Source organism: Magallana gigas, chromosome 2 (assembly GCF_963853765.1).
Source record: "Magallana gigas chromosome 2, xbMagGiga1.1, whole genome shotgun sequence".
Lineage (NCBI taxonomy): Eukaryota > Metazoa > Mollusca > Bivalvia > Ostreida > Ostreidae > Magallana > Magallana gigas.
In genome coordinates, this window is record NC_088854.1 from 27,150,914 (window position 1) to 27,177,827 (window position 26,914).

A 26,914-nucleotide genomic window follows, 5' to 3' on the forward strand; every position below is an offset into this window, starting at 1 on the left:
CTTTAATATGACTGTGTGACGAGACTACGAAAACTAGGTACTCTTAATAGTTCGTTTTTAGCTCAAAGCTCAATCATATTTTGTCTACTGTCCGTCTGTCTGTCCGTTAACTTTTCACATTTTCAACATTTTGTTCGGAACCATTGGACCAATTTTAACCAAACTTTGCACAAAGTATTCTTAGGCAAAGGGATTCAAAGTTGTGGAAATTATGGACCACACCCTTATTAAGAGGAGTAACATGTAGGAATTAGCAAAAATCTTTTTCTGAAAAACCGTTTGGCAAGGAAAGCTGAAACTTATGTGGAAGCATCCTCTAGTAGTTTATATTCAAAACTGTGAAAATTATGACCCCTGGGAGAAGGATGGGGCCACAATGGTGGGGCGAAAATTTACATTGGAATATATAGAGTAAATCTTTCAAAATAACCATTTAACCAGGAGAGCTAAAACTTATGTGGAAGCATTTTCAGGTATTGTAGATTCATCTATTCAAATTATGATCCCCATGGATAGAATGGGGTTTCAACTGGGGGATGGACAAATTTAAATACAGGAATATGTAAATAGAAATTTTCTCTAAAACCAATTAAAATCAAGATCTTATAAGGAGTAAGGGGGGGGGGGGACATTGTGAATCCAATTTTACAAAGGAATACGTAATAATTATTCTCAAAAACTGAAATGTTAAAATATATGAGTTTACCTATTTGTACGTATTTTGACAAATTGTTTAAAATTGTTCAGACTTTGGCCCCTGGACCGTTCTTGGCCTCACAAGGGGTTCAGAGGTTGATGATACATGTTTATAGTGAGATATGTATATTATCCTATATAATTATAGAAATTTATGTAACTTGAACTATTGTACAAGGAGAGGATATACTTACATGTGTAGGCTATGTCTATTGTCCAATCCTATTGGATTTATTCAATAAAATATGTTTAAATTAGAGTTTGATGTAGGTTTATATCCCATATACATGTATAAACAATTGTTGTGGATCTTTTTGAGAATTGCAGGGCTCAACATTTAATATGAGTATAAAATCATCCTTTTAGAAAAGGGACCTAATTATAAACATAATAATATCCAGGAGGAAAATTGGTTTTTTATTTATACAGGAACTACATGTATTTTACAACATTGTCCAGATATTTTGTACTATATGATTCCATTAAGCTGATTTTATCGTGCCTATTGTTGCTCTTGAGAGCGGTGTGGCCCATCGACCTCTTGTAAAAAAAAAAAAAATTGTTGTTCGTGGATGTCATTTCGGAAAAAAAGGAAAAAGCTCTGAATTCTCAACCCTGACCAAAATCAACTGATAGGCAATGCGACCCACATATTGACAGATGAGTGTTTGCATTTTGTGAACCGTGGTATTGCGCAAAAACAAAGTCGATCAAATATACGAAATTTAGATCAACTTCTGCTTGTGATGACCATAACGTGTGGGTATGGGATATGACAATCTTTTTTGCAGAAACAAAATAGTAACTCGATGTCATATGACTATCATTACCTACACAAGCACGCAGTTATGAATTTTTTTAATTGGTGCATGTTTTCTCCTAAAATAGATTTTCGTGATTTTTAAATTCTATGAAGTACATCGATTCGTTGCAATACAATGTTTTTTTGTGTGTATTTAAAAGGGTACCACAAGGGGTGGGGGAGGGTATATAAATTTTAGCCTCCGCTATAAATACATTGTGCCTCTTAAAATATGACTACCTCATGTAATATTTCTTCCTGCTGGGTACTATAATCAAAGAGTTCCGTTAATTAATTTCATTTCATTAGAGATAAATCATAATGAGGTTCTTTAGTAAAAAATTATGCCTGTAAGTTTGTTTCTGGGTCCCTTTTTTTCGGGTGATTAATATATATTTTGTAACCCGGTTTATCAATTACCACCTCATGAACGTGTCAGAAACAGTTTTATGTCATTGGAAAGGCAGAGAATTGTTGATACCAATGAACGCGGACTGGGATAATTCATTTATTGGCTTATTCTACCTGGGCAATCGATTTCTACCTGTGGGAACCCCAAATATAATCTCGAAAGCACAAATCAATACGGTCTATACCTTTAACTGTTTAGCGCCTGAACTTGTGGAATTCCGTCTGAACCCTCAGTGAAATCCAAATCAAGCCCAATAATCCGAGGGAATATAAAAGTGATAAAGGACCGTTACCTATTCCGTGGAAATTGCCGTTTTAGAAAGGTGATGGGGAATATAGGGGAATAGTTCATTACAACCGTCCGAGGACTGCTAATTAGAGCGATGTTTTGACACTAGCGAGTGCATAGATACAAAAATGGCTGCCTTTAAATGGACCCTCATAGCGTTGGTCTCGGCGCTTCTTTCCTGGAAAAATGTCCTCTCCCTGAGGGTTGATGGAAGTATTTACTCGGACAATGAGGTGAGTGAATGATTCATGATTCTTCAGGATATACCACCCTCTACCCCTCCACCCATCTTCCCAAGTCAAGGGTTTCTGATCCGCACCGCTTTTCTCCACCCTTACTCTACAGTCTCATACCGCACTCTTTCCACTATAAGCGTTATAAACTAGTATACTACTTAGCCCCTCAAACCATTATACCTAGCCTTTGCACTATGCGCGCTTTGTAGCCCTCTAACCACACCCCCCTCCCCTTTTACATCATCCTCGTATCTCACCTTGCCACTAAATACTAGTAATCTACTTGCCCCATCTAACCACTCATTCTTCAGTTCTTACCACCATACCCCACTTTTATTAGATACTACATATGTACCTTTTACCCTATTTTCAGCATCCTCATACATCACCCATTCCGCTATGTATTCCATATCTTCATTTTCCTCCCCATTTATAACCACATTTTCTGATAAAATAAGATGTATTCCAAGCATGCACCTCCACCCCCCCCCCTCCCTCTTCCTCACAATTTCCGTATCTCTTTATTCAAGTACATGTAGGGTGAGGACTTTATTTGATACCAATATGTTAGTGAAAATATCTTCTTCTTTTTTTTTTTTATAAATCTTCATATATATTCACAGGCACCTGACGCGTTAAGATATTTCTTTTTATAATACGATATCGATTATCCACTGTACCTTACGATGAAAATAATACTTTTCATTACATTATTATTTCATGAACTGTAATATTCCTTTTATAATATCAAAGATTATCCCCTGTTCTATTACTATAAATTTTCATATTCACAGGTACATTGCACCTGACATTCAAATATTTCCTTTTATAATAAGATTACCACGTGTACTTTGATAATAACCTTACGAGGAAAATAATTCTTTTTTATTAAAATATCATTCCTTTATACTATAATGTTCTTTTTATATTATTAAAGATTTTTTCCCTGTACAGTACTATCACTATAGTGCAGGGAATAATCTTATTGTAAAAGGAAATAAATGTACTCGCTATAAAAAAAAAAGTGTTTTAAAATCAAAGACATTTATCTGTTACAGTTGAACCTTCCCCCATTCCTGGAGTGTGAATGTATTAAAAAGAGCAAAACCAATAGCAAACTCTCTTTGGGTTATGAGATGTTAAGATATATTTGAAGTAAACACAAGTAGATTATTAAAAGGGAATTGGACCAAGACATTTTCCTAGAAAGAGGATGCGATTCTAAATAAAATAAACTAGAGGTTTTTTAAATGCGTAAAAATTAATGATAAAAGTAGATATGGAATAGAGAAAAATGCTAATGTTGTTTTGAATGACAAGGCACTAACCAACGGTATATATACATATAGAAGAACTTTGGGGAGTTCATATTGTGCAATCTTCCATACGACGGGTGTACTTAGGAACTTTTGCTAACTGTATATACAAGGCGTGACCAATTGCTCAATGCCATTAAGGCGAAGAGATGGAACGAAAACTGACGTATGTGGATTTAAATTCTCTCTAAATAAAAAAGTTTTATGTTTGCTATCACTGAATCTTGGATACATGAACATATATACATTTATTATCATTACTATTCAAAAAGCCAAAAAAATGAAACGAATCGAAACAGTTGCAAAGTTGATAGAAACTATAAGATGAGCAAGAGTTTTCTCACAGACGATTTAAGACCACGCAAAATATTATACAGTGTACGTATTATTTTACTATAGTTAATGTCGAGATTAAAGAAAATACCGCGGCCATTATTCTCAAATCTTTCTTTTTTCATTTTCGTAAAAGTTGGATTTATGCGTTGAATGGGCTAGTCTACAGACCCTTAAAGTTAACGAGACAAGTATCACTGTTGTTTGCTTAACCCGATCTCGCTCTAAAATTCATTATTCTGCATAGGTGTGTCTTTGTTTTTGATATCTTGAAACATAAATTCACGGTGTTTGCTTCTAATCTGCTTAGTACCCTGTTTTCAGGGATTCAAATGGGCAAATCAAGGCCGTTCGTATCGCAAGAAATACATATACGTATTTGGATGTGTTCTAAAATATATTTACAGGCAAACGATTTCCATGGGATAATCCCCCCGGCTTTAAGTATCCCTTTCAGGTTTTATGTGTTGATGCAACTAAAGAAGAGAAAATTTTTGTAATAAACCTCTTTTTAAAAACGTGGTTGAACAAAAGAGTTATGTATTCTTGACTGTGATAAAAATCTTAAAGGTCTAAGACTAAGCAGCTCTAAATAACAACAGAAATATGTGATGGCGGTAATTGAATTCGCTCGATCACTGCTCTCTAGCTTTTCAGTTTACCTTGAATATCAGATGTCAACAAACTTAAAAAATATATAGAAAAAATACCGTTACTTTTAGAACTAAAGCACGTTTAAAACCCATCTTTAAATGCAAGTTATAGATTGCATTTTAAAAATTGGTTGATTTTCTATTACCCTGTTGCCAACGGTTATTTGTGCTGAATTGTGCACCGAATAGTAGTAACAGTTATGTAATGTGCGTGCACATGTTAGCGTCGGCCATATATAGTCTCTTTGTAGCAACAAATTTTGACGAATAGAAAGGAAAAATTCATTCCATCTATATATAAAACAACACATCAAACAGACAAGATTTACGTTTTGTGGGGAATTTTCATGTACATCTGTTTACATGTACAGTGTACTATAAATGAAGAGTAAATTTTAAAAAAAAATCATTCATAAAGAGGCCATGTGTATCAGATGCACAGATAATCATGCTACCAAATAAATTATACTGTGAGTTTTCTGCCAGAGAGCGTACCAAGCCGGATATATTAACAAGTGCGTTGTATATTTCAAAGTCCCCACAGAACATGACATTGTTCGTGTTGCGTACATGTAGTATTGGATACAGACCTATTTGGCCTATCACTCCAATTACAAGGAAATCATTAAATTTCCTTTCTAATATCATGCTCTACAAATAGAACGTCAACAGAAGGTACGTATATAAGTATTGTCAATGCCGTGAATAATTTATTGAACGTGGCACCGACCCCCGCGCTTTCAATAATTTCTCCTTTTGTTATGGGTGGTTCGATATCAGAATTGATAGCATCATCACAACGGTTGCCATCGTCATCAATACCTTTATCACTGACGACATCATTTTCATTACAATAATTGCTTTCATCATCATTGTCGTCGTCGTCATAATAATAATAATCATCATCATCGCAATTATCATCATCATCGAAATAAAAAACATTATCAACACCATCATCATCTTTTTCAGGTATTGCCAGACATAAATCACTATAACGTCATCTTTACGTAACACATGTACATGTAGTTTCAGTTTCCTGTTGTACACGCAAGATACGTTTACGTAAAAATAAAATAATTCTATCGATTTTTTCTGTTTCAGGACTGGATATTTTTAAGCAGATTTTGCTACATGAGCAAAAGTGGTGAACTAGAATATTACATACAGTTCCCGAAGGTAAAAGAAAATATAACAAGCAATTATATTATATTATTAAGATTTGTTTGATTCCATATGAAGACAATCTGAAAATTCAATTCTTTTTGTTCATAGTCCTATGAGAAGCAACATCTTCTGTTCTACTATGATCGACCGACCATATGGGACAATGTGTACCAGAGCTCCAAGGTAATTAAAACACACAATTCCGGATTAATTTGTCAGTTCCATTTAAGAAATAAGGAATCATTCTTTGAGTATAATGAGGTGATAATTTCGGTCTGGGCGTGATCAAATCCAATAAATCCCAAAGAGCTTTATGAAAGATTTGATCACGCCCAGGCCGAAATTATCACTTCATATTATTCAAAGAATGATTCCTTATTACTTATATTTACTGTGGTTTCACCAATTTTCGTTATGTACTAATTTTCGTGGATTTCGTTGTTAAGTTTTTCCATGAAATTAAATTTCATTAAAGTGCAATTTCTATTAACATTTTTCACTTCATCCATGAAAATTGATGCCCACGAATATTAAGGATCCTCCACACACCAAAATTTAATTTGATGGATCGATTGAGAATCTTTTTTGAAATATGATTCCACAAAACAGAGATCAATATCGACTTTCTGCTGATGTGTACATACTGATAAATTTATTATGAAATTTCTGAAATCGATGCGAGATATACGTTTAACTATATCTCAATTAGCATTTAAATAAGTAAACATAGAGTATGCCCAAATGAAATCAATCCAAACTTCAAATTTTGAGCACTGATTTAATCGTACAATTTACTTCGCATTGCATTAAGTAATTCAATTATTTGGTAATTTGTTGGTTGACCGAAAAGCTGAAAACAAACCAGAGTAAAACAACAATACATGTATTAAGAGCCAAGCAATTGTTAGATCATGGAAATTTGTCATTTTTATGCATGTACATGTATATGGAATGCCGCGGATATAATAGAGGTTGTTTTGGGAAGTATATTTAAAGCACCATTTAAAGGCCCATTAAACGTTTTGTTTATAATGCTGCCAATTCAACGTAGATGTATTTTACGAAGAGGACACGTCATTTTGAAAATCTAGTTTTCATAGAATAATAAAGAAGGGGCACTGGTTGGTTATGTAATCCAGTTCAACATGGTTTAAAGTTAAACAGTTTACTCATTTCACGTTAAAACAGTCATCAAGTTTATATGCTATGTAAAATAAAAAAAAAATGAATAATGATCAGAATACGTGGATTTGAATAAAAACGTATTCGTATTATTCTATCTGCAATGTCATAATATGTAGTTCATCACAGATGCAAAAGAATGTGAATCCTCCAACAAATCATTCAATGGTTTAGTACAATCATGTGAACTTTACTCTCTTACTTCATATATGAAAGTTTATTCAATAACTTATATAACTTCATATCATATCGTATATTACAAATTTATGAACAAAATTCAAAAATTGATTCAAAACTTTGAATGATTTTGCCTAAATATGCAATTAGCTTCCATAATTTGTTAATTTAGTACGATTTTGCTCGTGCGTTTGATCGTAAAATTGACAAAAACAACTTTTCAAACCTTCCAGTAATACCCTGATATTATTATCTTCTTATTTTCTAGACCTGTGAACAGAAGAAAGATGTTTTGGACATCACCCGTGGACAGATTCTGCCCCTTAGTCCCCTGACCTCTTACTCTGGATGTAAGTACATCCAGATCAGTGGGGTGGACTATGTGGAGTGCAAGGATACGCAGAAGTTTAGCTCGTCACGTGACATGTGGTGGTACCTCGTGCTAAGTCGGTGTCCCGATGATAGAATTGAAAAGGTAAATCTCTCTCTCTCTCTCTCTCTCTCAAAAAAAAGAAAAAAAGAAAAGAGCTTCTCTATATATTAACAACAATATCAAGTATGAGCTTTAATGAAAGAGATAAATGAGGAGTAAGCTTTTAAAAGTGTGTTTTTGGTTTTTACTCCCTTCAGACCCGCGCCGGTTTGAATATTACGTTCCGATTCCACATGACGAATGGTGACGACATGTGGCACAGAGAATTTTCAGCAGACGAACTCTGTAAGAACTACATCGTCATTTCTGATTATATTTCAAATAATTCAATATTTATATAAGTTTAAACATATTTTTTCTTTAAAAAATAAATAAATTATGTGTATTTATAATTAGTTTTAATGCACAATGCAAGATGAATCTCCGCCATTCTGGCGATGTACATGCCAACCGAAATATGACTGAAAGTTAACGTGAAGTTGACCGAGTGACATAGCTGTGTCATTTAGTCACACTTTAAGACCCAGACGGCACAAATTCATCTTGCGATGATTCTTACTGTTAGGAACGGTAAAAGATGTCATATGGAAGAAAGATTCGATAGATTATTGGATGCTATTTGCGATGAAATAAATAGAATTATGTTTCAACAAATAATGGGTCAACTCAAATGGAATACTCTTTTTTTTTCAGACATCCTACAGACAGATATCGCCTTTTTGGTTTTATATTTCTTCGTTACAATGGTCTCTATGATCTTTGCAAGTAAGTAGTTACGGCATGATGAACAAAATCACATTATGTGAACATTTTGTTGGAAAATTACTTGTCGGGAAAAACAAATCTCGTTCATAATGATTTTATGCTATATAGGTGATACATTCTATTTTTAGAAATCCTACAGGATTAGTATTTCCTGTGTATTCTAGTTTATACGTTGTACGTAAAGAGAGTTGATTTCTATTTTCCTCATATTTTTGTAATATTTTGGTTCATTTGAAGTAAATATCTCATCCATCAACACGTACAAACTCATTGCAATGTCTGTCACACATATACGCAGATATTCAGGAGACTTGGCCTTACAGTGGTGCAAATATGCCACCTTGGCATTTTCATGACTGTTGGATACTGTCTTCCCTAAGCCCGTATCTTTCAATAAATTCCCGTATTTGTTGTTCATTTAATAATTAAATCAGATATGACACATTACTATATTATATGTATATACATATATTTCTCACAAGTAGAATTTTTGCTAGATTCGTTATTGTGACGTGTGAGTTACTTGATATCATGAAGATATTGTTTGCACATTTCAGAGCGCGCTTTTCTAAGTTAGGATTTTTCAATGAGCTAGGTTTTATTTAGGCATCACTTTAAGCTAGATTGCCAGCATCAGCGCTAGGATCAAATAATCTTAAGTAATGATTTTGTTAAAAAAAAAGTCATATCTCTTCTTGGGATAAAGAACTAAACATCAAATGAGAAACTCTGTGATGACTGTTAACGTACTGTGTGTGAGGGTTTTTATGGCGTCGAGCGAAGCTCGAAAGCCATCTAGGGATCGTACGTCCGGAAGTTACATTTTTAGGAGCCAAACAACTCAAATGAGTGCAAAGTTTTCGTATGTGTTTGAAGAAAAATAGATGACATACTTCAATTTCGAGCAGAACTGTACGTCAACAAAACAAGTTTGCAGATTCGAAATGTTTGCCGTCTTTAAAAATGTTCACATTTTATTGAAAACAATATGTCTCGGTTTCAGCGGATGAATACACTAGCACCGAGACACATGCAATAGCTGGGCTTACATACTCAATTTGGTTATGAAATGTACTAGCCTGCAAAATAGATTATTTTGTATCCATATCGAAAATTGACAATGCACAAATGTTTGATCTTGTAGAAACAAAACTTCCTAATCGAGCGATAAGTACATCTACAAACAAAAGTTATTTTAAACCAACTAGTGAACTACTTTCACTTTCTAAACAACGTGAATGGGTGCTTTCTTTTATCTACCCTGATCTTTTCGGCCCGTGTCATTTGGATCCTTGTGAATTTTAGATGAAATTGATAATGAGAGACAGAGTGGTTATCAGCAGTATACAATATATAAGATTAAACACAATAATAATTTTAATATTTATTTTCATATAAAATAGAGAAAAAAAATCTAAAAAAATTTTAACTCCTAAGATATTTCTATAAACTTAAATTTTCAATTGAAATTCAAAACTTTTTAAGAATTAGGTGAGCAAATTTGTAATGAGTTGTAATTTTATTAGTTATGTGATAAATAACATTTTCTATTTTTAATTTTTTTTTTATTTTCGATAATTTATGAAAAAAAATACCAGCTTTTGAACTTGGTCATTTTTGTTGGCAAAATATTGCATATAGGGTACCCTCATTGTACGGATAAGTCCTCCTACAGTTTTCAAAATAGGAAGTTGTTCTTTTGCAGATCAATTATACATATATCAGAGGTATGCATACTGCTAGGATTTTGATTTTCGATAATTTATGAAAAAAATACCAGCTTTTGAACTTGGTCATTTTTTGGCAAAATATTGCATATAGGGTACCCTCATTGTACGGATAAGTCCTCCTACAGTTTTCAAAATAGGAAGTTGTTCTTTTGCAGATCAATTATACGTATATCAGAGGTATGCATACTGCTAGGATTTTGATTTTCGATAATTTATGAAAAAAATACCAGCTTTTGAACTTTGTCATTTTTTGGCAAAATATTGCATATAGGGTACCCTCATTGTACGGATAACTCCTCCTACAGTTCTCAAGATAGGAATTTTTCTTTTGCAGATCAGTTATACATATATCAGCGGTGTGCTTATTGCTAGGAGTTTGGTTACTGATGATTTATGAAAAAAAATTGCTTGGATTTTGGTTACTGATAATTTATGAAAAAAAATCAAAAAATTTAGTCATTTTTGGGCAAAGTATTGCATATAGCGTACCCTCATTGTACGGATAGCTCCTCTTACAGTTTTCAAGATAAGAAGTTGTTCTTTTGCAAATCAATTATACATATATCAGAGATGTGCATATTGCTAGGATTTTGATTACTGATAATTTGTGGAAAAAATACCAGCTTTTGAAGTTAGTCAATTTTTAGCAAAATATTGCATATAGAGTAACCTCATTGTACAGATAACTTTTCCTACAGTTTTATAGATAAAAAGTTGTTCTTTGGCAGATTAATTGTACATGTATCAGAGGTGTGAATATTTCTAGGATTTTTAATTCTGATTATTTATGAAAAAAATACCAGCTTTTGAACTAAGTCTTTTTAGCAAAATATTGCATATGGGGTACTTTATTTCACTGGATATGGGTTGACATGGATTATGGTTACAGTTCGCATATAAAAAGAAAACCCGGTTAGCTGTCACATTGACAGCTTTTCACTTGTTAAAAAAATTATTTAGGTTTTTACTCTTCAAATTAACTTTAACTCGACGCCATTGTGGCCCTTCAGGCCTTTGATTTTTCTTCCTCGAGTTTGCATCATGTCGAGTTAATAATGTCATCACAGCAGAGTTATCTGTCTCGATCAAATATTGAAGAGCCGTGTTCCACATTGTAAATCCATTTCTATCCTGTTGATTCAACACATTAATATTTATTGCATACATCGCTTACAGGAAAATCACCGAGATATCCCATCTAAATGTAAAATCCCCAAGAATTAATTCTCTACGTTCAGACTTGTTGCTCAAAATTTTCATTAACTTATTTCAAATTTGTATACGTTTGCGAACCATTTAATACATTTTATATAGATATAGATATATTCTTATAAAGGTAGTAGTTAAATTAATGAAGCATCTTCATTCTTCTTTCCAAAACCTAGTCATACTGCATTCAAGACAGATGTTCCACGTGACCTACAAGATCTATCTTGCATCACTGTTGATATGGTGGTTTCACCTGTTGCTATGGTGTATTGCTTACGGTAGATATTCATCGTATGGTTACAAGGAGACTGGCACAGAGCGAGCAGGTACATGTAACGATGTCAATCTTTAAAATGGCGTTCTATTCTTAGCTTCAATCAAAATTCAAATTGATTTTTAAAAATATTGAATTTTTCATACGCATATACACACAAAAATACATATATTTTACTACTAACTGTTTACTTGATATATTTTTGCAAAAAAAGAAACCAAAAAGTTTTAAGGAATGAATGGTTGTTGAAATTTAATGCTGTTTGCAAACAACATAAAGACACTGCCGCCTCATGCACCAAATAACAAACTTGAAACAGTAAAACACAAACTGCTTCATTATTTTATTTATATTTAAAAAAAATAGAAAAAGAAAAGGAGTAAGCCATTTTGAATGCCAAAACTAAATCAGCAACCATTATATTTTTTTTTCAAACAGCCCGGGTGTTTGGGGCCTTAAGCTCACTGCTGTTTATGCTGATGTTGCTCCTGATGGCGGATGGATTCACAATAATCAAGGGCAGGATGAAGTCACGGACCAGCATCATCTTCTCCGTCTTCTTCACTGTCTACGTCATTTCCTACGCCACTTTGTACATCGTGGAAGCTAACGTAAGAATGCGCTAGTATGTTATGCCACTGCAAAATCAAAGTGCACGTCCTATAGCATTGACAATTGAGTTGCTTATTTTATAAGTGGACGCTTGATCTATATGAGTACTTGTTAAGTCTACATGAAACCTTGCATTGTAACAATGTTATAAATACCAAAAGTCATGGGAAAAATATCGTACATCTATCAAAAAAGTCACATTTATTGCCACTCGAAGGGACAAAACAACTTTTGAATCAATATTTCGAGCCTCCATATGAAATTTACTGACCATGTATAAACCATATTAAGTCAACTACAAACCATGTAACTTAAATATTACATTATTCGAATATATTAAATATAATATGCAAATAGAATTGTTTTTATAACATGTATGACGTAAATTTCGATTCCTATCATTGAATACCACTGTTTGAGATTTATATTGAGGTATACACTGAATCGTTTTAGACCTTCGACCCGGGCAAGGTGCTGTACATCTACGAGTATTGGCCCGGCTATGCTCTTATTGCCCTCCGTCTGCTGGCCTGGGTCATCTTTGTAGTCTATCTTTTCCTGACGCTGAAAAAACACAGGAAAAATGGAAAATTCTATTATCCATTATTCGTCCTCTACACAATTTGGTAAGAATTTAACCATACGAGATATTTGTTCTCATTTCTTTATGCTAATAGTGGAATTTTAACAGTTTTAAGTTTTGCATATAGAGTTTTGTAAGACATTGCATTCTATGGATTCATCATTGTTCGTGGAGGACCAATGTTCGTGACTTTCGTGGGTAATCCCCAAGAACGTAACTATATACAAGAATTTGTCCAATATTTATTAAAATTAGCCCGATTTTTCTACCAACGAAATTACGTCCCCACGCACCAAGTAAATTTTGGCGAACCACGAACATTGATTCCCCACAAATTAATTCAAAATGATTCCACAGTATTACATGCATTTAAAGAATTATATGCATTGTCAAATCCATTTCTCAATAAGAATGCTGGGTTTGATTCAAAGAATGGGTTATTTTTAGGTTTTGGGCTGGTCCCATCGCCATCATAATAGGAGTGTATGCCATCAAACAGTGGGCTAGAGAGAAAATAGTCAACGGAGTTGATCAGTTAATCATGATGCTAGGTCACGTGATATTCTTGGTAAGTTATTTCATTCTTGCTATAAGTAACTTTTATCGGAGAATAAATAACGTTCTGAAAAAAAATGTTTCACATGTAAACAAACCTCCTTTTACTTAGAATACATACATGTACATGTATCCAAAGGAAAAATGAATTCTAGTAAAACATGTTTATGACTTTTTCAGGTACTCACGCGACCGTCAGCTGCCAATGAAAATTTCCCGTACTATATCAAAACCACACAGGTAACCTATTACTTTACCTAGTATTTACTTACAGTTTCTATATTTTAAAATCGAACGTTTTTAAAAACTGAAAGCGAGTCTTCATGATTGATATATTTTCCTTTTTTTTAATTCTAGATTGGATTTATTTCTGAAGAAAGTGCTGAGAGACCAGGGAATTATGAAATATCTGAAGAGGAATTGCAGGCAAAATCCGGGCCTAATTTAAATGATATTTTCACCGTTTCAAATACCCGGGCAGAGCCTTCGGCGCCCAAGGAGGAACGGCCGCTATCACGCACGCGCCTGTCCAGGCCTTACTCAGGTGGCAGACCTTCATCTCGAACGCAGCTCACAAAACCGAACGTGCAGGAAAGCGAGGCTTCTACGTCTGCGGGGGAAAGTGACAACGATACTCCGCCGCCATCTTATACCAGTCTCACAAATGTATGTAATTTATATGATATACAAAATGAACGTACAGTACAGACCAAATGTAACACTTCAGTAAATGATACAAATAAAGTTATAGAAATTATTAGTCCCTCTGTCTGCATGTTTACTTTCTACTCAGACCTATGTGAATTTAAACGTACAAGTTGCTTTTAAATTAATGTTCCATTTCAAATGGCATTTGTCTATTGCTGACATACAATGTACATGTATTTCTAGTTCAATGTACCAACTACACACGTACTTGCGAGTAAAATCGATGGCTTTAATGAAGTTAATCAAGTTCCAGTTAATTTTCATTATGTATACCAATTTAGGTAGTTTATTATACGCGTCAAAGTGTTCAGTTCAGTTTCTTTCACTCAACACCATATAATGGTACAAGAGGTACTGTAACACAAAGATGACCAAACATATTTACATTTGTTATACTTTCATGTTAAATACTGAAATCTGATTGGTTAAGACGCAGTTAATAATATTTACTATTACCCTCAGCGTTAGCAACGCACTTGGCAACGGGTAACATTAAAAAATGTTACATGCGCGAAAATTATGCGCGTACGGTTCGCTGTAGAATTCACGTTATTCCTATATAAAAGCAGTAAAATTTTCTTAAAAATTTTAAAAAAGACATTCAGTATAACAAAATAAATAATGCCTGTTTGGGAGGATAACAGTTGAAATTGACACCCCTCGAAAACCATTGTCAACCTCCGCTTCGCGTCGGTTGACAATGGTTTTCTCGGGGTGTCAATTTCAACTGTTACCCTCCCAAACAGGCACTATTTATATAATATATACAATATAGTTGTAAAGGTCAAGAAAGTAAGTGGGGTAAATTAAAGTAAGAAATGTAAATTATACTTGTGATGAATTTCATGCATTTTACCAAACATTCTTCTATTTCGCACATAAACTCAAATATTTTGAATATGATACTAACATTCATAACTTTGTCCACTTTTTCAATGACCTCTTTCTTTTTGTTTCAGGAGAAATCATCCCTTCCAAGTTCGGATTATACCTCCGAGAACATGTTTGCCTCTCGCCCCAAAAATTCACTCCCTCCCCTAAGTACTGAAAAAAGATCCAAACGCAAGAGAAACGGCGCTCTTCCTCCGATAAATAAACATGAGACATGATCATGGTTGCTTCTCGAAAACAAAGACTTGCACTTGCATCGAACTCGATGTGAAACAGAATCTTTCAGACACAACCAAACCGGAAGCGCTGTACATGCTAATGAGCATGCGCGCGAAAATAGATCTGGTGCTGCTGATGAACATGTAACAATCTGTGATATGTCCATTATACTAATTCATTTAGAATTATGTACATGGCGATCATATATTGATATGATCATTGATGTTATGACGATATGAAATACATTTTCGATATCGATTGGATCAGTCAAGTTATCTCCCTTACGTGAACCTGATAAATACATTTTGTACATTGTTTTTTTTTTATTTCAACACGAAAGTTGTGAAACTCATTGGTTAAACTCAATATTCACGGGAAGGTGTCTTGCTTCCAATTTTTGATTCAATTTGCAGTATCAAGCTTGCAGTATAAACACTATGAGAAATATGTTGTTTAAAACTACCTTAATTTTTAATGTAAAAACCTATGTTGTGTTTTTAATTTATATTTTCCTCGTTTACACTTGAGTTTGTATTTTCTTGTTTCTACTGTTTTATTAAAACTTTGTTAATTTTTAAAGTTTAGATGAATGTCTAATGTTGATATTTTAGTTCTATATTGTTTAAAAAATCAGCTTTGTCCAAATTACTTATTAATAAGCACTTTTAGCATCCTCTCTTTTATGACTTTATTCTACTTATGAAATTCTGATTTGTTGCAATACCAATTCAATTATCACCAACTTTGCAATATATTTATAAATTGACCTTAGTTTTACATTGCACATCCTATTCTATAAGTTTTATATTGCATGTCCTACACTTATTTGTACCTATATGCCGTCCATAATTAAAATGAAATTCCTGTGAATGTTGCCTTTTGTCTGGATTTGTTTTATGATCATTTTGTTACCATGTATCCAGGTTGATTTTTATAAATAAAATATTAATATGAATTTAATACATGTTTTCTGTTTGTCTTTTAATTCAAAATTGTTTGTACTTGTATCAGTTTTAAAATAACATTTTGTCTGTTCAATACCACTGAACAAGAAATTGAATACACATGTATTTGTTGTTTTAGTCTTGTCTTCCAGGTTTGGGCCGATACCAAACACTAGGGGAGATTCTAAAAAAAAAATACGTGTGTTATTCTATACTATTCTATGTAATACAAAAAAATTACTTATCAAATAAATTTCTGAAACAGCAGATTGAACAACTTTCACCTTTATCATTGGATAACTGTTACCTATTTAAAGAGCAATATGGGCATTTAAAACCCTAGAGTTTCGCTTGATTAATCATGTTTATGAAAAGCGTGTTCTGTACGATTTCTTGTAAATCGGAGGTATTTGAGATATTTCGGATTTTGAGAAACATTTTAACACTCCTATCAAACCCATATTAAAGATCTTAATTGCATGTTTAATGCTGTAATGCCACGCTAAAACAAAGATTAATACAACCAGGCCGTAACGATGCTACTTGCCGGAGCTACGCAACAGGAAGTTACAACATTACTGCATTTGCCATTTGGAGTACATCAATCGACTGTGCAGCGATTAAACGTACGTCTCCACCGGCAGCACGAATGACAGACCAAGTACTGGCCGTCTGCGGGTTACCACTCAGACAGGACCATCATAACCGCCTTCAGCACCTGCGCAGTCGATTCAGAAATGCTGAAGAAACTGCCGCTTTAATTGCTGGACGAGGAAATTAGCGTATAAGCGCTCAAACTATTTGTAACAGAGTGCGAGGAGCTGGAATCCGTTCACGACGTCCGTACATAATTGGAAACCTACTAACGCCTAGACGTGGCCAGGGACGATTTGCAATCATTGTAATTAAAAAGATTTAAAAGATGAGTTCCACTTTATATTCATATGTCCTTTTTACACTGAATTACGAAAGAGTATAAAGAGTTTTTATTACAAAAAACCAAGTGTTTTTAAGCTAGCTAAACTTTTAAGTGTTAACAATACAAAGGAACTCAATAATTAGTCCCCTACCGGTTTTCACCGTTATGCGTTTGAGGAATAATATGAAATTTGCTGAACAGCTTCAAAATATCAAACTACAGATCAAGTTTACACTTTTATAGCGTCTGGTTGACATATTTTCGAGAAAATTAATTTTTTATATTCCAATTCTTTAATGTTCGGGTTCGATATTCTGCATAACAGTGCATTGTTTTCACAATATTTCCACAAACCGGTAGGGGACGTGTATTGCTTATGCAATACTCTCAGAATGCTTGTTTAGGAAAATATTTATCTAGCGCTTCCAAAATGAGAGTGCAGCATTGTAATAATACTACTGTAACAGTTTGAGCTACTTATACATTTATGTTGATATGTACATGATTATATTGACTTAATATGTCCACTCACTTACTGCACATTGCACATTTGTATATAATTGTATATGTATTATATTTTGTATTCCGATGAGTTGTAAAGCTCAAGGATAATAAATTGAATTGAATGTTGGTTAAGACATGGCCCTAGAATTTGGAGACATCAACAATGACACCAAGTTCTCTTCACAGATGAGTCGAAATTCAACTTGTATAGAGCTGATGGTTGTCCACGTGTCTATCACAGGGAGAATGAGCGTTTTGCAGACTGTTGTGTTGCTCAAAGATATTGTTTTGCTGGTGGAAACATTATGGTGTGGGAAAGAAATGCTTACGGAAGGCAAACACCACTCAACGTAATTCATGGCAATACAGTGCACTAAAATATTACAATGAAATCCTTGCTCCTTTGGTTGCTGCATTTGTCCATCAGCACAATCTGACTTTGCAACAGAAAAACGCAAGACCGCACGTGGCAAGAGTGGGCTCGAATTTATAAATAACAGCAACGTTCTGTCTCTGTCTATTTCAAATTATTATTATTATGCGATGGAAGATAAAACTTCGTCACTCTCAGTGCTTTGATGAAATTTTCTGCACGGCGCTATTTTTGACGGGAAAAAAAGCTACAGTATAGTAATATTTCTCTCGAATGTAAGTATATCATAATATTATCTGATGAAATTTATAAATAATAATACATATTTTTGTATTATCACATTATATCAACCATATTTTCTCTACGAATAATTATCTGCATATTGAATATTCATATTGACCTACCAAACTTTTTTTTAATTGTTGCCGTTATATAATTATTTTCATCACATGCATTCATTTTATATCACTGTATGTGTAACGTGCATATCTAATTGACGTACTCGTGTTCTGTGAATGCGATGCATTTTCGTTGAAAATTGACTAGTTTTCTTAAGGTGGTATGGTACACCTCTATATTGTTACATGTATGTACTTCCTTTCAAAATAAACAATAAAATCAAGTATAATTTTATAATTTCTTTCCTTCTACAATTTTAATAATTGTTATCTAACAGCGTAACGCAATTGGTAAGAGCGTTAACTACGAATCTCTAAGTAATGAGTTCGAATTTCGCTAGGGCTTTTATAATTTTACCTTTCCCAAAATTGTTTGGTCAAATTCTGTAAAATTAAAAACAAAATTAACGATGAAATTATTTTGATTTTAATGTCCTTTTAGTCACATTAATATCGGCAGGTGTCCAATACCAACTTAATATTTATAAAACATCAAAATAGACATGTATCCGCTTGGGTTTTTTGTTTTTGTTTTTTGTTTGTTTTTGTTTTTTTTGTAAATAGCAAATCGAACAAAATAGCCATTGTCAATGAATAATTGTTTAGTAATTTTAAATCATTTTATGTAAGATTGAGATTATTACTAATATTAGGTTGCCAGCATTGGTTAAACGTTTAGTATGAAGTTTTCTGTTTGATTTTTTGGTTGTATCTTTGGATGGTAAATAATCGAATTCCTATGTTTCGGAACAGTTTTATATTGATTTGTTTTGACGCCGCCTGGTGGTGAAAAGCAATATAACTGACCACTGACGTCGTATGATAGCCAGTTAATTACAGGTATGACAGCTCGTACCTGTTCAGGGACCTTACCTCTAGATCTTGTAAACGAATGTCGCCATTTGTTTCTAAAACTTTTGACAAGGCTTACATTGGTTTGTTTTTTTTGTTGAAGTATGACCTCGGGGCGAATATTGTCCGTGATATTATTTCTCTCTCCTTCTTTCTTCCCCTTCTCTCCATATTGTTATTTTCCTTGTAGACAAAGTTAAAATGGGATGAGATGGCTCACCGTGTAATTCGTTCGGAAAAATGAAAATCGTCGTTTTATATAACTTCAGGTTTGAGGGACAAAAATACACCAGGATAAGGCTCCCAGAGTTCAGGAAGGTCCGACGGGGCCGATTCCAGAAAATAGTTCTGTTATTTGTGTTTTGTCTTTTTTTATCTTCTGGAATTATTATCAAATCGATGACTGACAACGTAATGGAACCCACTAGCAGGAAAGAGTCCAACAAAATGGAAAATTTCTATAAGACAACTGAGAAATGGAGAGATGTGTTTCAGTGCCGCGTGAATGTTCAAAAATCCTCAACGGTAACGTAGAAATTTTTTGACTATAGAAATTAGAATTAAACATTAAACGATGACACTGTCTGCACGCAAATTAGTTCGTTCATTCATCTCTCTCTCTCTCTCTCTCTCTCTCTCTCTCTCTCTCTCACCTTCATTTTTTTCTCTCAAAATGATTCAAAAGAAATAACTCTAATAAGTAACAATAATGGATATGTACACTTTGCTGTAGTGAGTAATAAAGTTCGGCCATATTAACAATCAAACATCGGCGCCCTCGCATTATTTATGACCATAGGGGGACGTAACTAGCCTTCACATTCATTGCTGAATTCCTCCCAAAATAGAACATTTATTTTATATACGTAATTATGTCCATATAAAAAATAAAGCACCTGTGCATTAGATACATGACTTTAATCTATTTATTTCATTAATCCCATAAACAGTAGAGAAAGTTGCTTAAAAAGAGAAAATCTATTCGATACATTTAAAACTAAACTGATATTATAAATACAAGAGATTATTTTATATTTAGTGATACATCTTTAAACATGTTTTAGTGTGTCTCTTAATTTCGGGTCACTATTGTTGTTTTTTCTTGACCACTGCATGAAGTATGACTAACTCCTGCTATATTTAATCGACAATTATTTGTGATGTCAAGCTAATGTCCAAAAAAGGTAGTTAGTGTATACAAATAATGAAATTATCGGGCAGTAAACACGAACCACACTAACCAATAAGTCCTCTGATGGCGAAACAAATGGACGTCAGTTCTGCTTTAGGTGTCAAATAGTGGTCATCCTGTTACTCGGGGGTCCGACGGGCGACGACTTCCTCATAGTACTGTATAGCAACAATATAGCCATCATTTGCATTCTTATAAGTGTGCATACACTGTACATGAATGGGAAATATATCTTCTGTGATCATTGCAATGACAGATTTACCATCTGATAGGAATGTTATAGAGAACTGTTAAGTTATGAATCATGGACACTTGCTAGTTCGATTCTGATTGAATAAACGCATGTTCAAGGGTTCTATGACTTTTGAATAGCCATCGATAAAACTGATCGCACGTTAAATACATGAAGTCCAATATGCTACTACTTGCAAAACAAGTAATTATTTACTTAATAAAAAAAGATAAAATATGTGAATAGATCATTGTGGTCAAGACTTAAGTAAAGGACTAAATTATGAAATTCTACCAGAATGCCGAGGACCCATAAATCATGTCGCTAGCCCGCGGCGACTATACTTACCTCACGGTTTATATAAAATATCTTCAGAGATTATTACCATAATGCATTAAAATTTTTAGATCTGGAGTGAAATAAGTAGATATTTCAAAGCACAAGTTTTTTGTCACTTTATGCTGATTTTTCACGATTTTATCACATCTGTGACATTACTTTCGGATCAACCCTTGCATATGCTTATAGCATTAAAACATGATCAAACGCACATATTTGAAAATATTCTGGGATAAAGTTTTTATAATATTGTTTTACATTTGAATTATCTAATTGTAAATCGTTTTTACAGACTGTGTCATACATAAATATTTTATTTTTTGATATACTGAATGGGTGTATAAAGGGTGGATGGGGTGGGGGGTATTGTAATATTGAAAATTTTGTATTCTTCTCCATCCATTAAATTTAAAATTGAAAATAAGTGCATAATTTTTTCAAAGTGCGTTGCCACATATCACACTTAAATTGAATTACAGCGTTTACTTATATACATAATTACGAAATATAACTTTAACCATGGAGATCTCAAATTCATATTTACAGAACGTGCGCTCTTTTTGGACCGAGGGCTACAAGAATCCTTGTTTCCGAAACCAAAGGAAACATTTCAAGGACCATTCCCCGGAACTTCTTCAGTGCGTCCCGTACTTTTTTGTGATCGGATTTCCAAAATGTGGGACCACGGATTTATTTGACCGGTTGTCTCACCATCCCGAGTTTTTAAAACCCGCATTCAAAGAAATTCATTGGATATCCAGATACCGTTTCATTCCCCCGAGGACCGATAGGTTAAAGTTTATAGCGATGAACAAAACTTATCGTAAGTGAAAGAGGCTTGTATATCAATGACCCGGGGGGGGGGGGGGTAATCAGTATATTAGCTATATATCGTATGAAACCATAAAGGAAAAATCTTGCTTTTTTAATGAAATATTTCATAAATTACTCCGGACTGCAATTTGTAATTATCATATTATTCGCCAATGACACTTTTTAAATTTAAGTACTAAATGTTTGAGATATAATAGATTCGAGTTCAAATATTTTTCCCCATTTACTCTGACAAATCTAGTACATGTATTTTCCTGTGTTTGAATTCTAGCAGTTCTTGCAGTTTTTATATGTTTTATATAGGTATGAATTCTCTTCAATTGTGTGGCATGTTGTACATTTCTTAGTTTTAATTTGGTGTATTTCAGGAACGAAGGATTTTGATAACGGCTTCTTTCAATACACGAGGGTATTTTATCCTATGGTACTCGACGTGGAAGTGGAGAAACTGTTGAAACATCGGAAGAAAATAGAATACAGAAAAATCACAGGTCTGTAAAAAAATAATACACTAAATCTACATGTGCTACAGTATTGATTTAAAGACGCGATCGGTCCCTCTGATGGAGAACTCTGTATTGAATTTTTGAGCGGAAGGCTGTGAAGAAAATGATACCGCATTAAAGTGTTGATACATGAAGAAATATCCATTTAATTTTCAAAATTCTAGGTAATATGCACGTGTCTTTTTTTTTAGATTAAGGGATAATTTTTTTCAGAATTATAACTCTTTCAAAGTTAAAAAAAAACTATTATTATAGTCTGTCCCAAGTTATTACTTCCATCGCTTTTTGTTGATTTTTAATAAAATTACACATACCTGTGAAAAAAATACAGTTGAAATCGTTAAAAGGGAATATATCCAAGATATCTTCATTGAACAATTATCCATTTCCACTCAGAAAAATTAACAGGAACGAAAACAGATTCCTTACGGAGATTTATAATGGAGAATGTTTACATTTTTTCTCCATTCGGAATACACTCGGAATACATCGTGCAATTTTTTAACGTTATCATCCGGGCTTATTAATGGCTGTTGCAATGCAAAATCTCCGTAGACTTTCAATTTCGGGATGTGTATAGAAACCTGAAGCGGTAGAGGGGGCATTTCAAAACAGATAATCTGGACATTTTTTATATTATTGGATGAACGTAGTTTGAGCACAAAGGTATTTACTATTATTGAAATATCATGCAAAAAGTGGTGGAAGCAAAAACACGGGACAGAGTATAATACGGTATATTTTCTTATTTATTCGGAGAAAATATACATTTTAATCACCACAGAAAGTAAGACATGTTCATATGACAAAGCACATTGTTACTGTTTATTTCACAGCAAGGTATTTATTTATTTACAGGCGATTTTAGTCCATCTACAATTTGGGATAATGACATTTACTCAGCTTTGCCCAATAATTTTAATTTGAGTGTTCCAAGATACATGACTGCAGACTTCGTGAGAGAAATGAACGCATGCGCAAAGCTCATAGTAATGATGAGGGACCCTGTTCAAAGGTATGTATGAAACGTTTTTATCAGAAAATATCTAACACTTTAGCTTTTTCCAGCCTTTAAAATACATGTATTGTGTCTATTTAATGGAATAGATGCTTACTTAAGTAATTTGTTTGATCTTGATGTACAAAGAAATGTGATCGGTAATACCATTAGAAAAAATGTCTTTATCACAGCTTAAAAATCTCAAAATAGCATCCGTTTTTCTTTCCTATTATGTGTACAAATTTTTGTTTACTGTAAAATATGATTTTATCGCAGGTTATATTCAGACTATCTATTTTTCCATGCCGTGAACAAAGGGCCCGATGATTTTCACAACAAAGTTACAGCTGCTATCAAGCTGTATAACAACTGCATTGACCAGAAAGGCGTGGAAGCTTGTGTCTTCAATGCCCCACTTGCTAAAACAGTTCAGGTAGGAATGAGTTACGAGGCAAACACATGCACCAGACTTTAATATACATTTAAAAATATATGTTTCTTCAAATTAAAAAGAAAATTCTTCTCTAATTATTAAGATAGAGGGTCATTTTTTAAAATTTATGTTAAAATACATAATGTCAGGTGCATATGGGTTCAAATTATAAAAAGTCTCTCTAGTCTCATCAAATATTTGTTAAATACATATAGAGTATTTTCAATTTTTGTTTTCAATCGCTGAGTTTTTATTGTGTACTTATGAGAATTCTATGCCGTAATGCAGTTTTGGAAAATGATAGAATCATCGATAAGAAATTAAGAAAAAAACCCAAAGAATACTGGTACCTAATGATTCGTAAGTTGATTTGGTACAGAATGACCTGTAAGTGTTGAGTAAAGACCTCGAGAAACCCATTTGTTAATTAATATATCATACCAGAAAATAAAACTTATACATCCTGTTTTCTAAACTTCTAAACACAAAGCTACATCTAAATGGTTACATTGTATACCGATACGTCATTTCGTTGACATGGCATTAAAAATGAAACCGTTTTGTAGGTTCGTTTGCGCATTGGTATGTATGTCATCTACATCAAACAATGGCTGAAGAGATTTCCTAGGGACCAGTTCCATTTTGTACGACTAGAAGATTATGCTGCACAAACAAGCAGTGTTCTTAACGGCATATTTGATTTTCTACAAATTGGTGAGAAATCTTTTAAGGTTTGCTTCAAATAGAACTCTTACTAGAGGACAAAAATAACATCTAATTGAATAATGTTGTGCAAATATCTATATTTCTTGTTGGTACATAAACGACAAATACACTTGTAAATATACAATCACATTGAATTGTTTCTAAAACCAAAGGAATAAGACATAGTTAATAGAAAACATATTTTCTATAATTACTTTTCGTGACCTCAATGTCAACAGAGTTGTAAATGTAAATATAGATTTAATGACAGACTAAAATAAATTATTTCTAAAAGTGATAAAATCAAATTTAAAGTTAAGTTTTTGTTAGATAGTAAAATTCATTTCCTTATTACCTTTTGTAAAAATCAATGTCTTTTGCGTTCTACAGGACCTGTTGATCGTAACACCATGACAGCAATGGTCTTCCAGAACCCCGTGAATACTCGGAAAGTTAACGTGGGCGAAATGTTGCCGGAAACGATGAATATTTTGACTGATTTCTACGAACCATTCAACGAACAACTTGCTGAACTGTTGGGTGATCGTCACTACCTGTACCATTTATTTTGATTTCAAAACAAATTTCAGAAGATCTTCAGTGCGATGTGAAGGACCAACTTTGTCTCAAACATTCGTCGTCTGCTACCAAGACCTCTTTACTTACAACCATTCATTATTTTTGACGTCCATTTTTTGTCAAAAGCATTTAACTGTTTATAACCTTACTTCCTCTGTGTAATTCATTAGATTTATCATTAGACAAGAACGGATAGATTTCCTTTGTATCAAAATAAATTTATCGCATTCTTCACATAGAAAAGAATCAAATTTTAAACCAATATTGTCTGTTCAATACTGTTTGAGAACAAAATGTGATTGACTTTTGTGTTCTTAAATTTTGCTTCGTTCTCTGGTGTATTATACCATTAATTATTACATCATTTTAGACTTGACTAATAGTAATCATGGTTTAACATGAATACAACCTAAGGAGAGTAGCAGCATTCTAACTCGCATGGGGTTGATAAAGCAACAGAAGTCTAAGATTGTTTTGTTATTTAGAAAACTTTATAAAAAAAATAACAAAGTTATAACAGTAAATAAAAGGCAAGGCATTTCGATTCAGAATTATTAACAAATTATTACTGCAATATAATTACTATAATAATAATGTTTACTTACCTAATCGAAGGGAGCTTCTATTTTAGATTAAAATTTTCTTTTATTTTGTAAAAGTATTCAGTTTTTCTTAACTATTAAAACGGGTCTGTTGAACTGCCGGTCTATTAGATAGACTGTGATTTATTGGACCGCCAGTCATTAGACTGCGTATGCATTATTACTATAACACACCTACTAATAATTTAAACTGATGTAAATGTATTAAAATTCCAAGTTACCAACTTGTAAACATGTTTGTTTAATTTTTCTGTTAGAATTTTCTCATTTTAATTGATCACTGTATTATGTTTGTTTTTGCTATCGTTCTTAAAATCTATCATTTAGGTCATCTATTTATACTCTATCCCAAGATATCCTCGATTCACAGTTGCTTCATTACTCGATATTTATAATTACATGTACCACATGTTCATTCAAAAGTATAAAAAATTTCCAAGAATTTCCTTCGAGCATAAATATCTTGGACAGACTTCTAAATGTGTGTATTTACAATGATCTGAAGGTATGATTGTATGAAAACTTTCTGTAATATTCAAGTATGAACACTTAATTTGGTAAAAAAAAAACAAACAACAACCGTATTTTGCCCGAGCAGTCAAAAGACCAGCTAGAATATTTGGTGCAGGAACATCTCAATGTGTAGTGTGTTCCATTGCCCTCGGCTGTTGGCCTTGGGCAAAAGAACAAATAGAGCTGTTCCCTCCACTTTGGGAAGATATTCTGGTCCATTGAATGCCCAGGAAATAAATAATTGTATAATTTTATCATGATTTTTTTTTCTATTCTCGATATACTAGTAGTATATGTTCTAACAACATGTATGATATGTTCACGTTGCAACAAAAGCTTATCATATGCATAAATTTAAAATTACAATATTATCAATATAATCACACATGTATTTTCATACATACGATGTAACTTCATTTGACATGTATCGAGCATAATGGAGTGTTGGCAACGAATTAGTTGTCACATATATTTACATCTTTGACTTTCAAAGAGATAATATATAATTCTAAACAATTTTCATTATTATGAATTTAATGTTAATCATAAAGGTCATTAACATTGCGTAGATTGGTGATTTATTTGATATATTGATACGTAGCCGAATATTTTTATTCATATGTACTTTCACAATTATATATGTTTACAAGGTCGTGTTAAACAACTGTAAACCCTCGTTTTTTTTTCTTGTAATGAAGTCCCCAGCTATGCATTCATTTATTTCTGGGACGAAAAAATGTTATTTCAGTAA

General features: G+C 33.2%; 2 protein-coding genes across 3 annotated transcripts; both read left to right on the plus strand.

Moving 5' to 3' along the window:
• Window positions 1-1,951: 1,951 nt before the first annotated feature.
• Window positions 1,952-16,198, plus strand: LOC105320561 (transmembrane protein 145). The gene is made up of 13 exons (XM_011418539.4): window positions 1,952-2,431; window positions 5,838-5,912; window positions 6,009-6,083; window positions 7,528-7,734; window positions 7,890-7,977; window positions 8,386-8,457; window positions 11,573-11,722; window positions 12,109-12,281; window positions 12,736-12,908; window positions 13,313-13,433; window positions 13,601-13,660; window positions 13,778-14,086; window positions 15,088-16,198. Exons 1-13 carry the CDS (start codon window positions 2,327-2,329, stop codon window positions 15,235-15,237), a joined length of 1,758 nt encoding a protein of 585 aa, XP_011416841.3. The 5' UTR covers window positions 1,952-2,326; the 3' UTR covers window positions 15,238-16,198.
• Window positions 16,199-19,205: 3,007 nt separating this feature from the next.
• LOC105320560 (carbohydrate sulfotransferase 15) lies at window positions 19,206-26,488 on the plus strand. 2 transcript variants are annotated; one of them, XM_066075910.1, is made up of 8 exons: window positions 19,238-19,311; window positions 19,419-19,753; window positions 21,538-21,814; window positions 22,194-22,316; window positions 23,190-23,346; window positions 23,608-23,764; window positions 24,331-24,478; window positions 24,860-26,488. In XM_066075910.1, the coding sequence occupies exons 2-8, from the start codon at window positions 19,469-19,471 to the stop codon at window positions 25,039-25,041; spliced, it is 1,329 nt and encodes a 442-aa protein (XP_065931982.1). In that variant the 5' UTR covers window positions 19,238-19,311; window positions 19,419-19,468; the 3' UTR covers window positions 25,042-26,488. The 2 variants fall into 2 exon arrangements, with proteins under 2 accessions (XP_011416839.3, XP_065931982.1); XM_011418537.4 differs by having other exon boundaries at window positions 19,206-19,753.
• The last annotated feature ends 426 nt before the right edge of the window (window positions 26,489-26,914 follow it).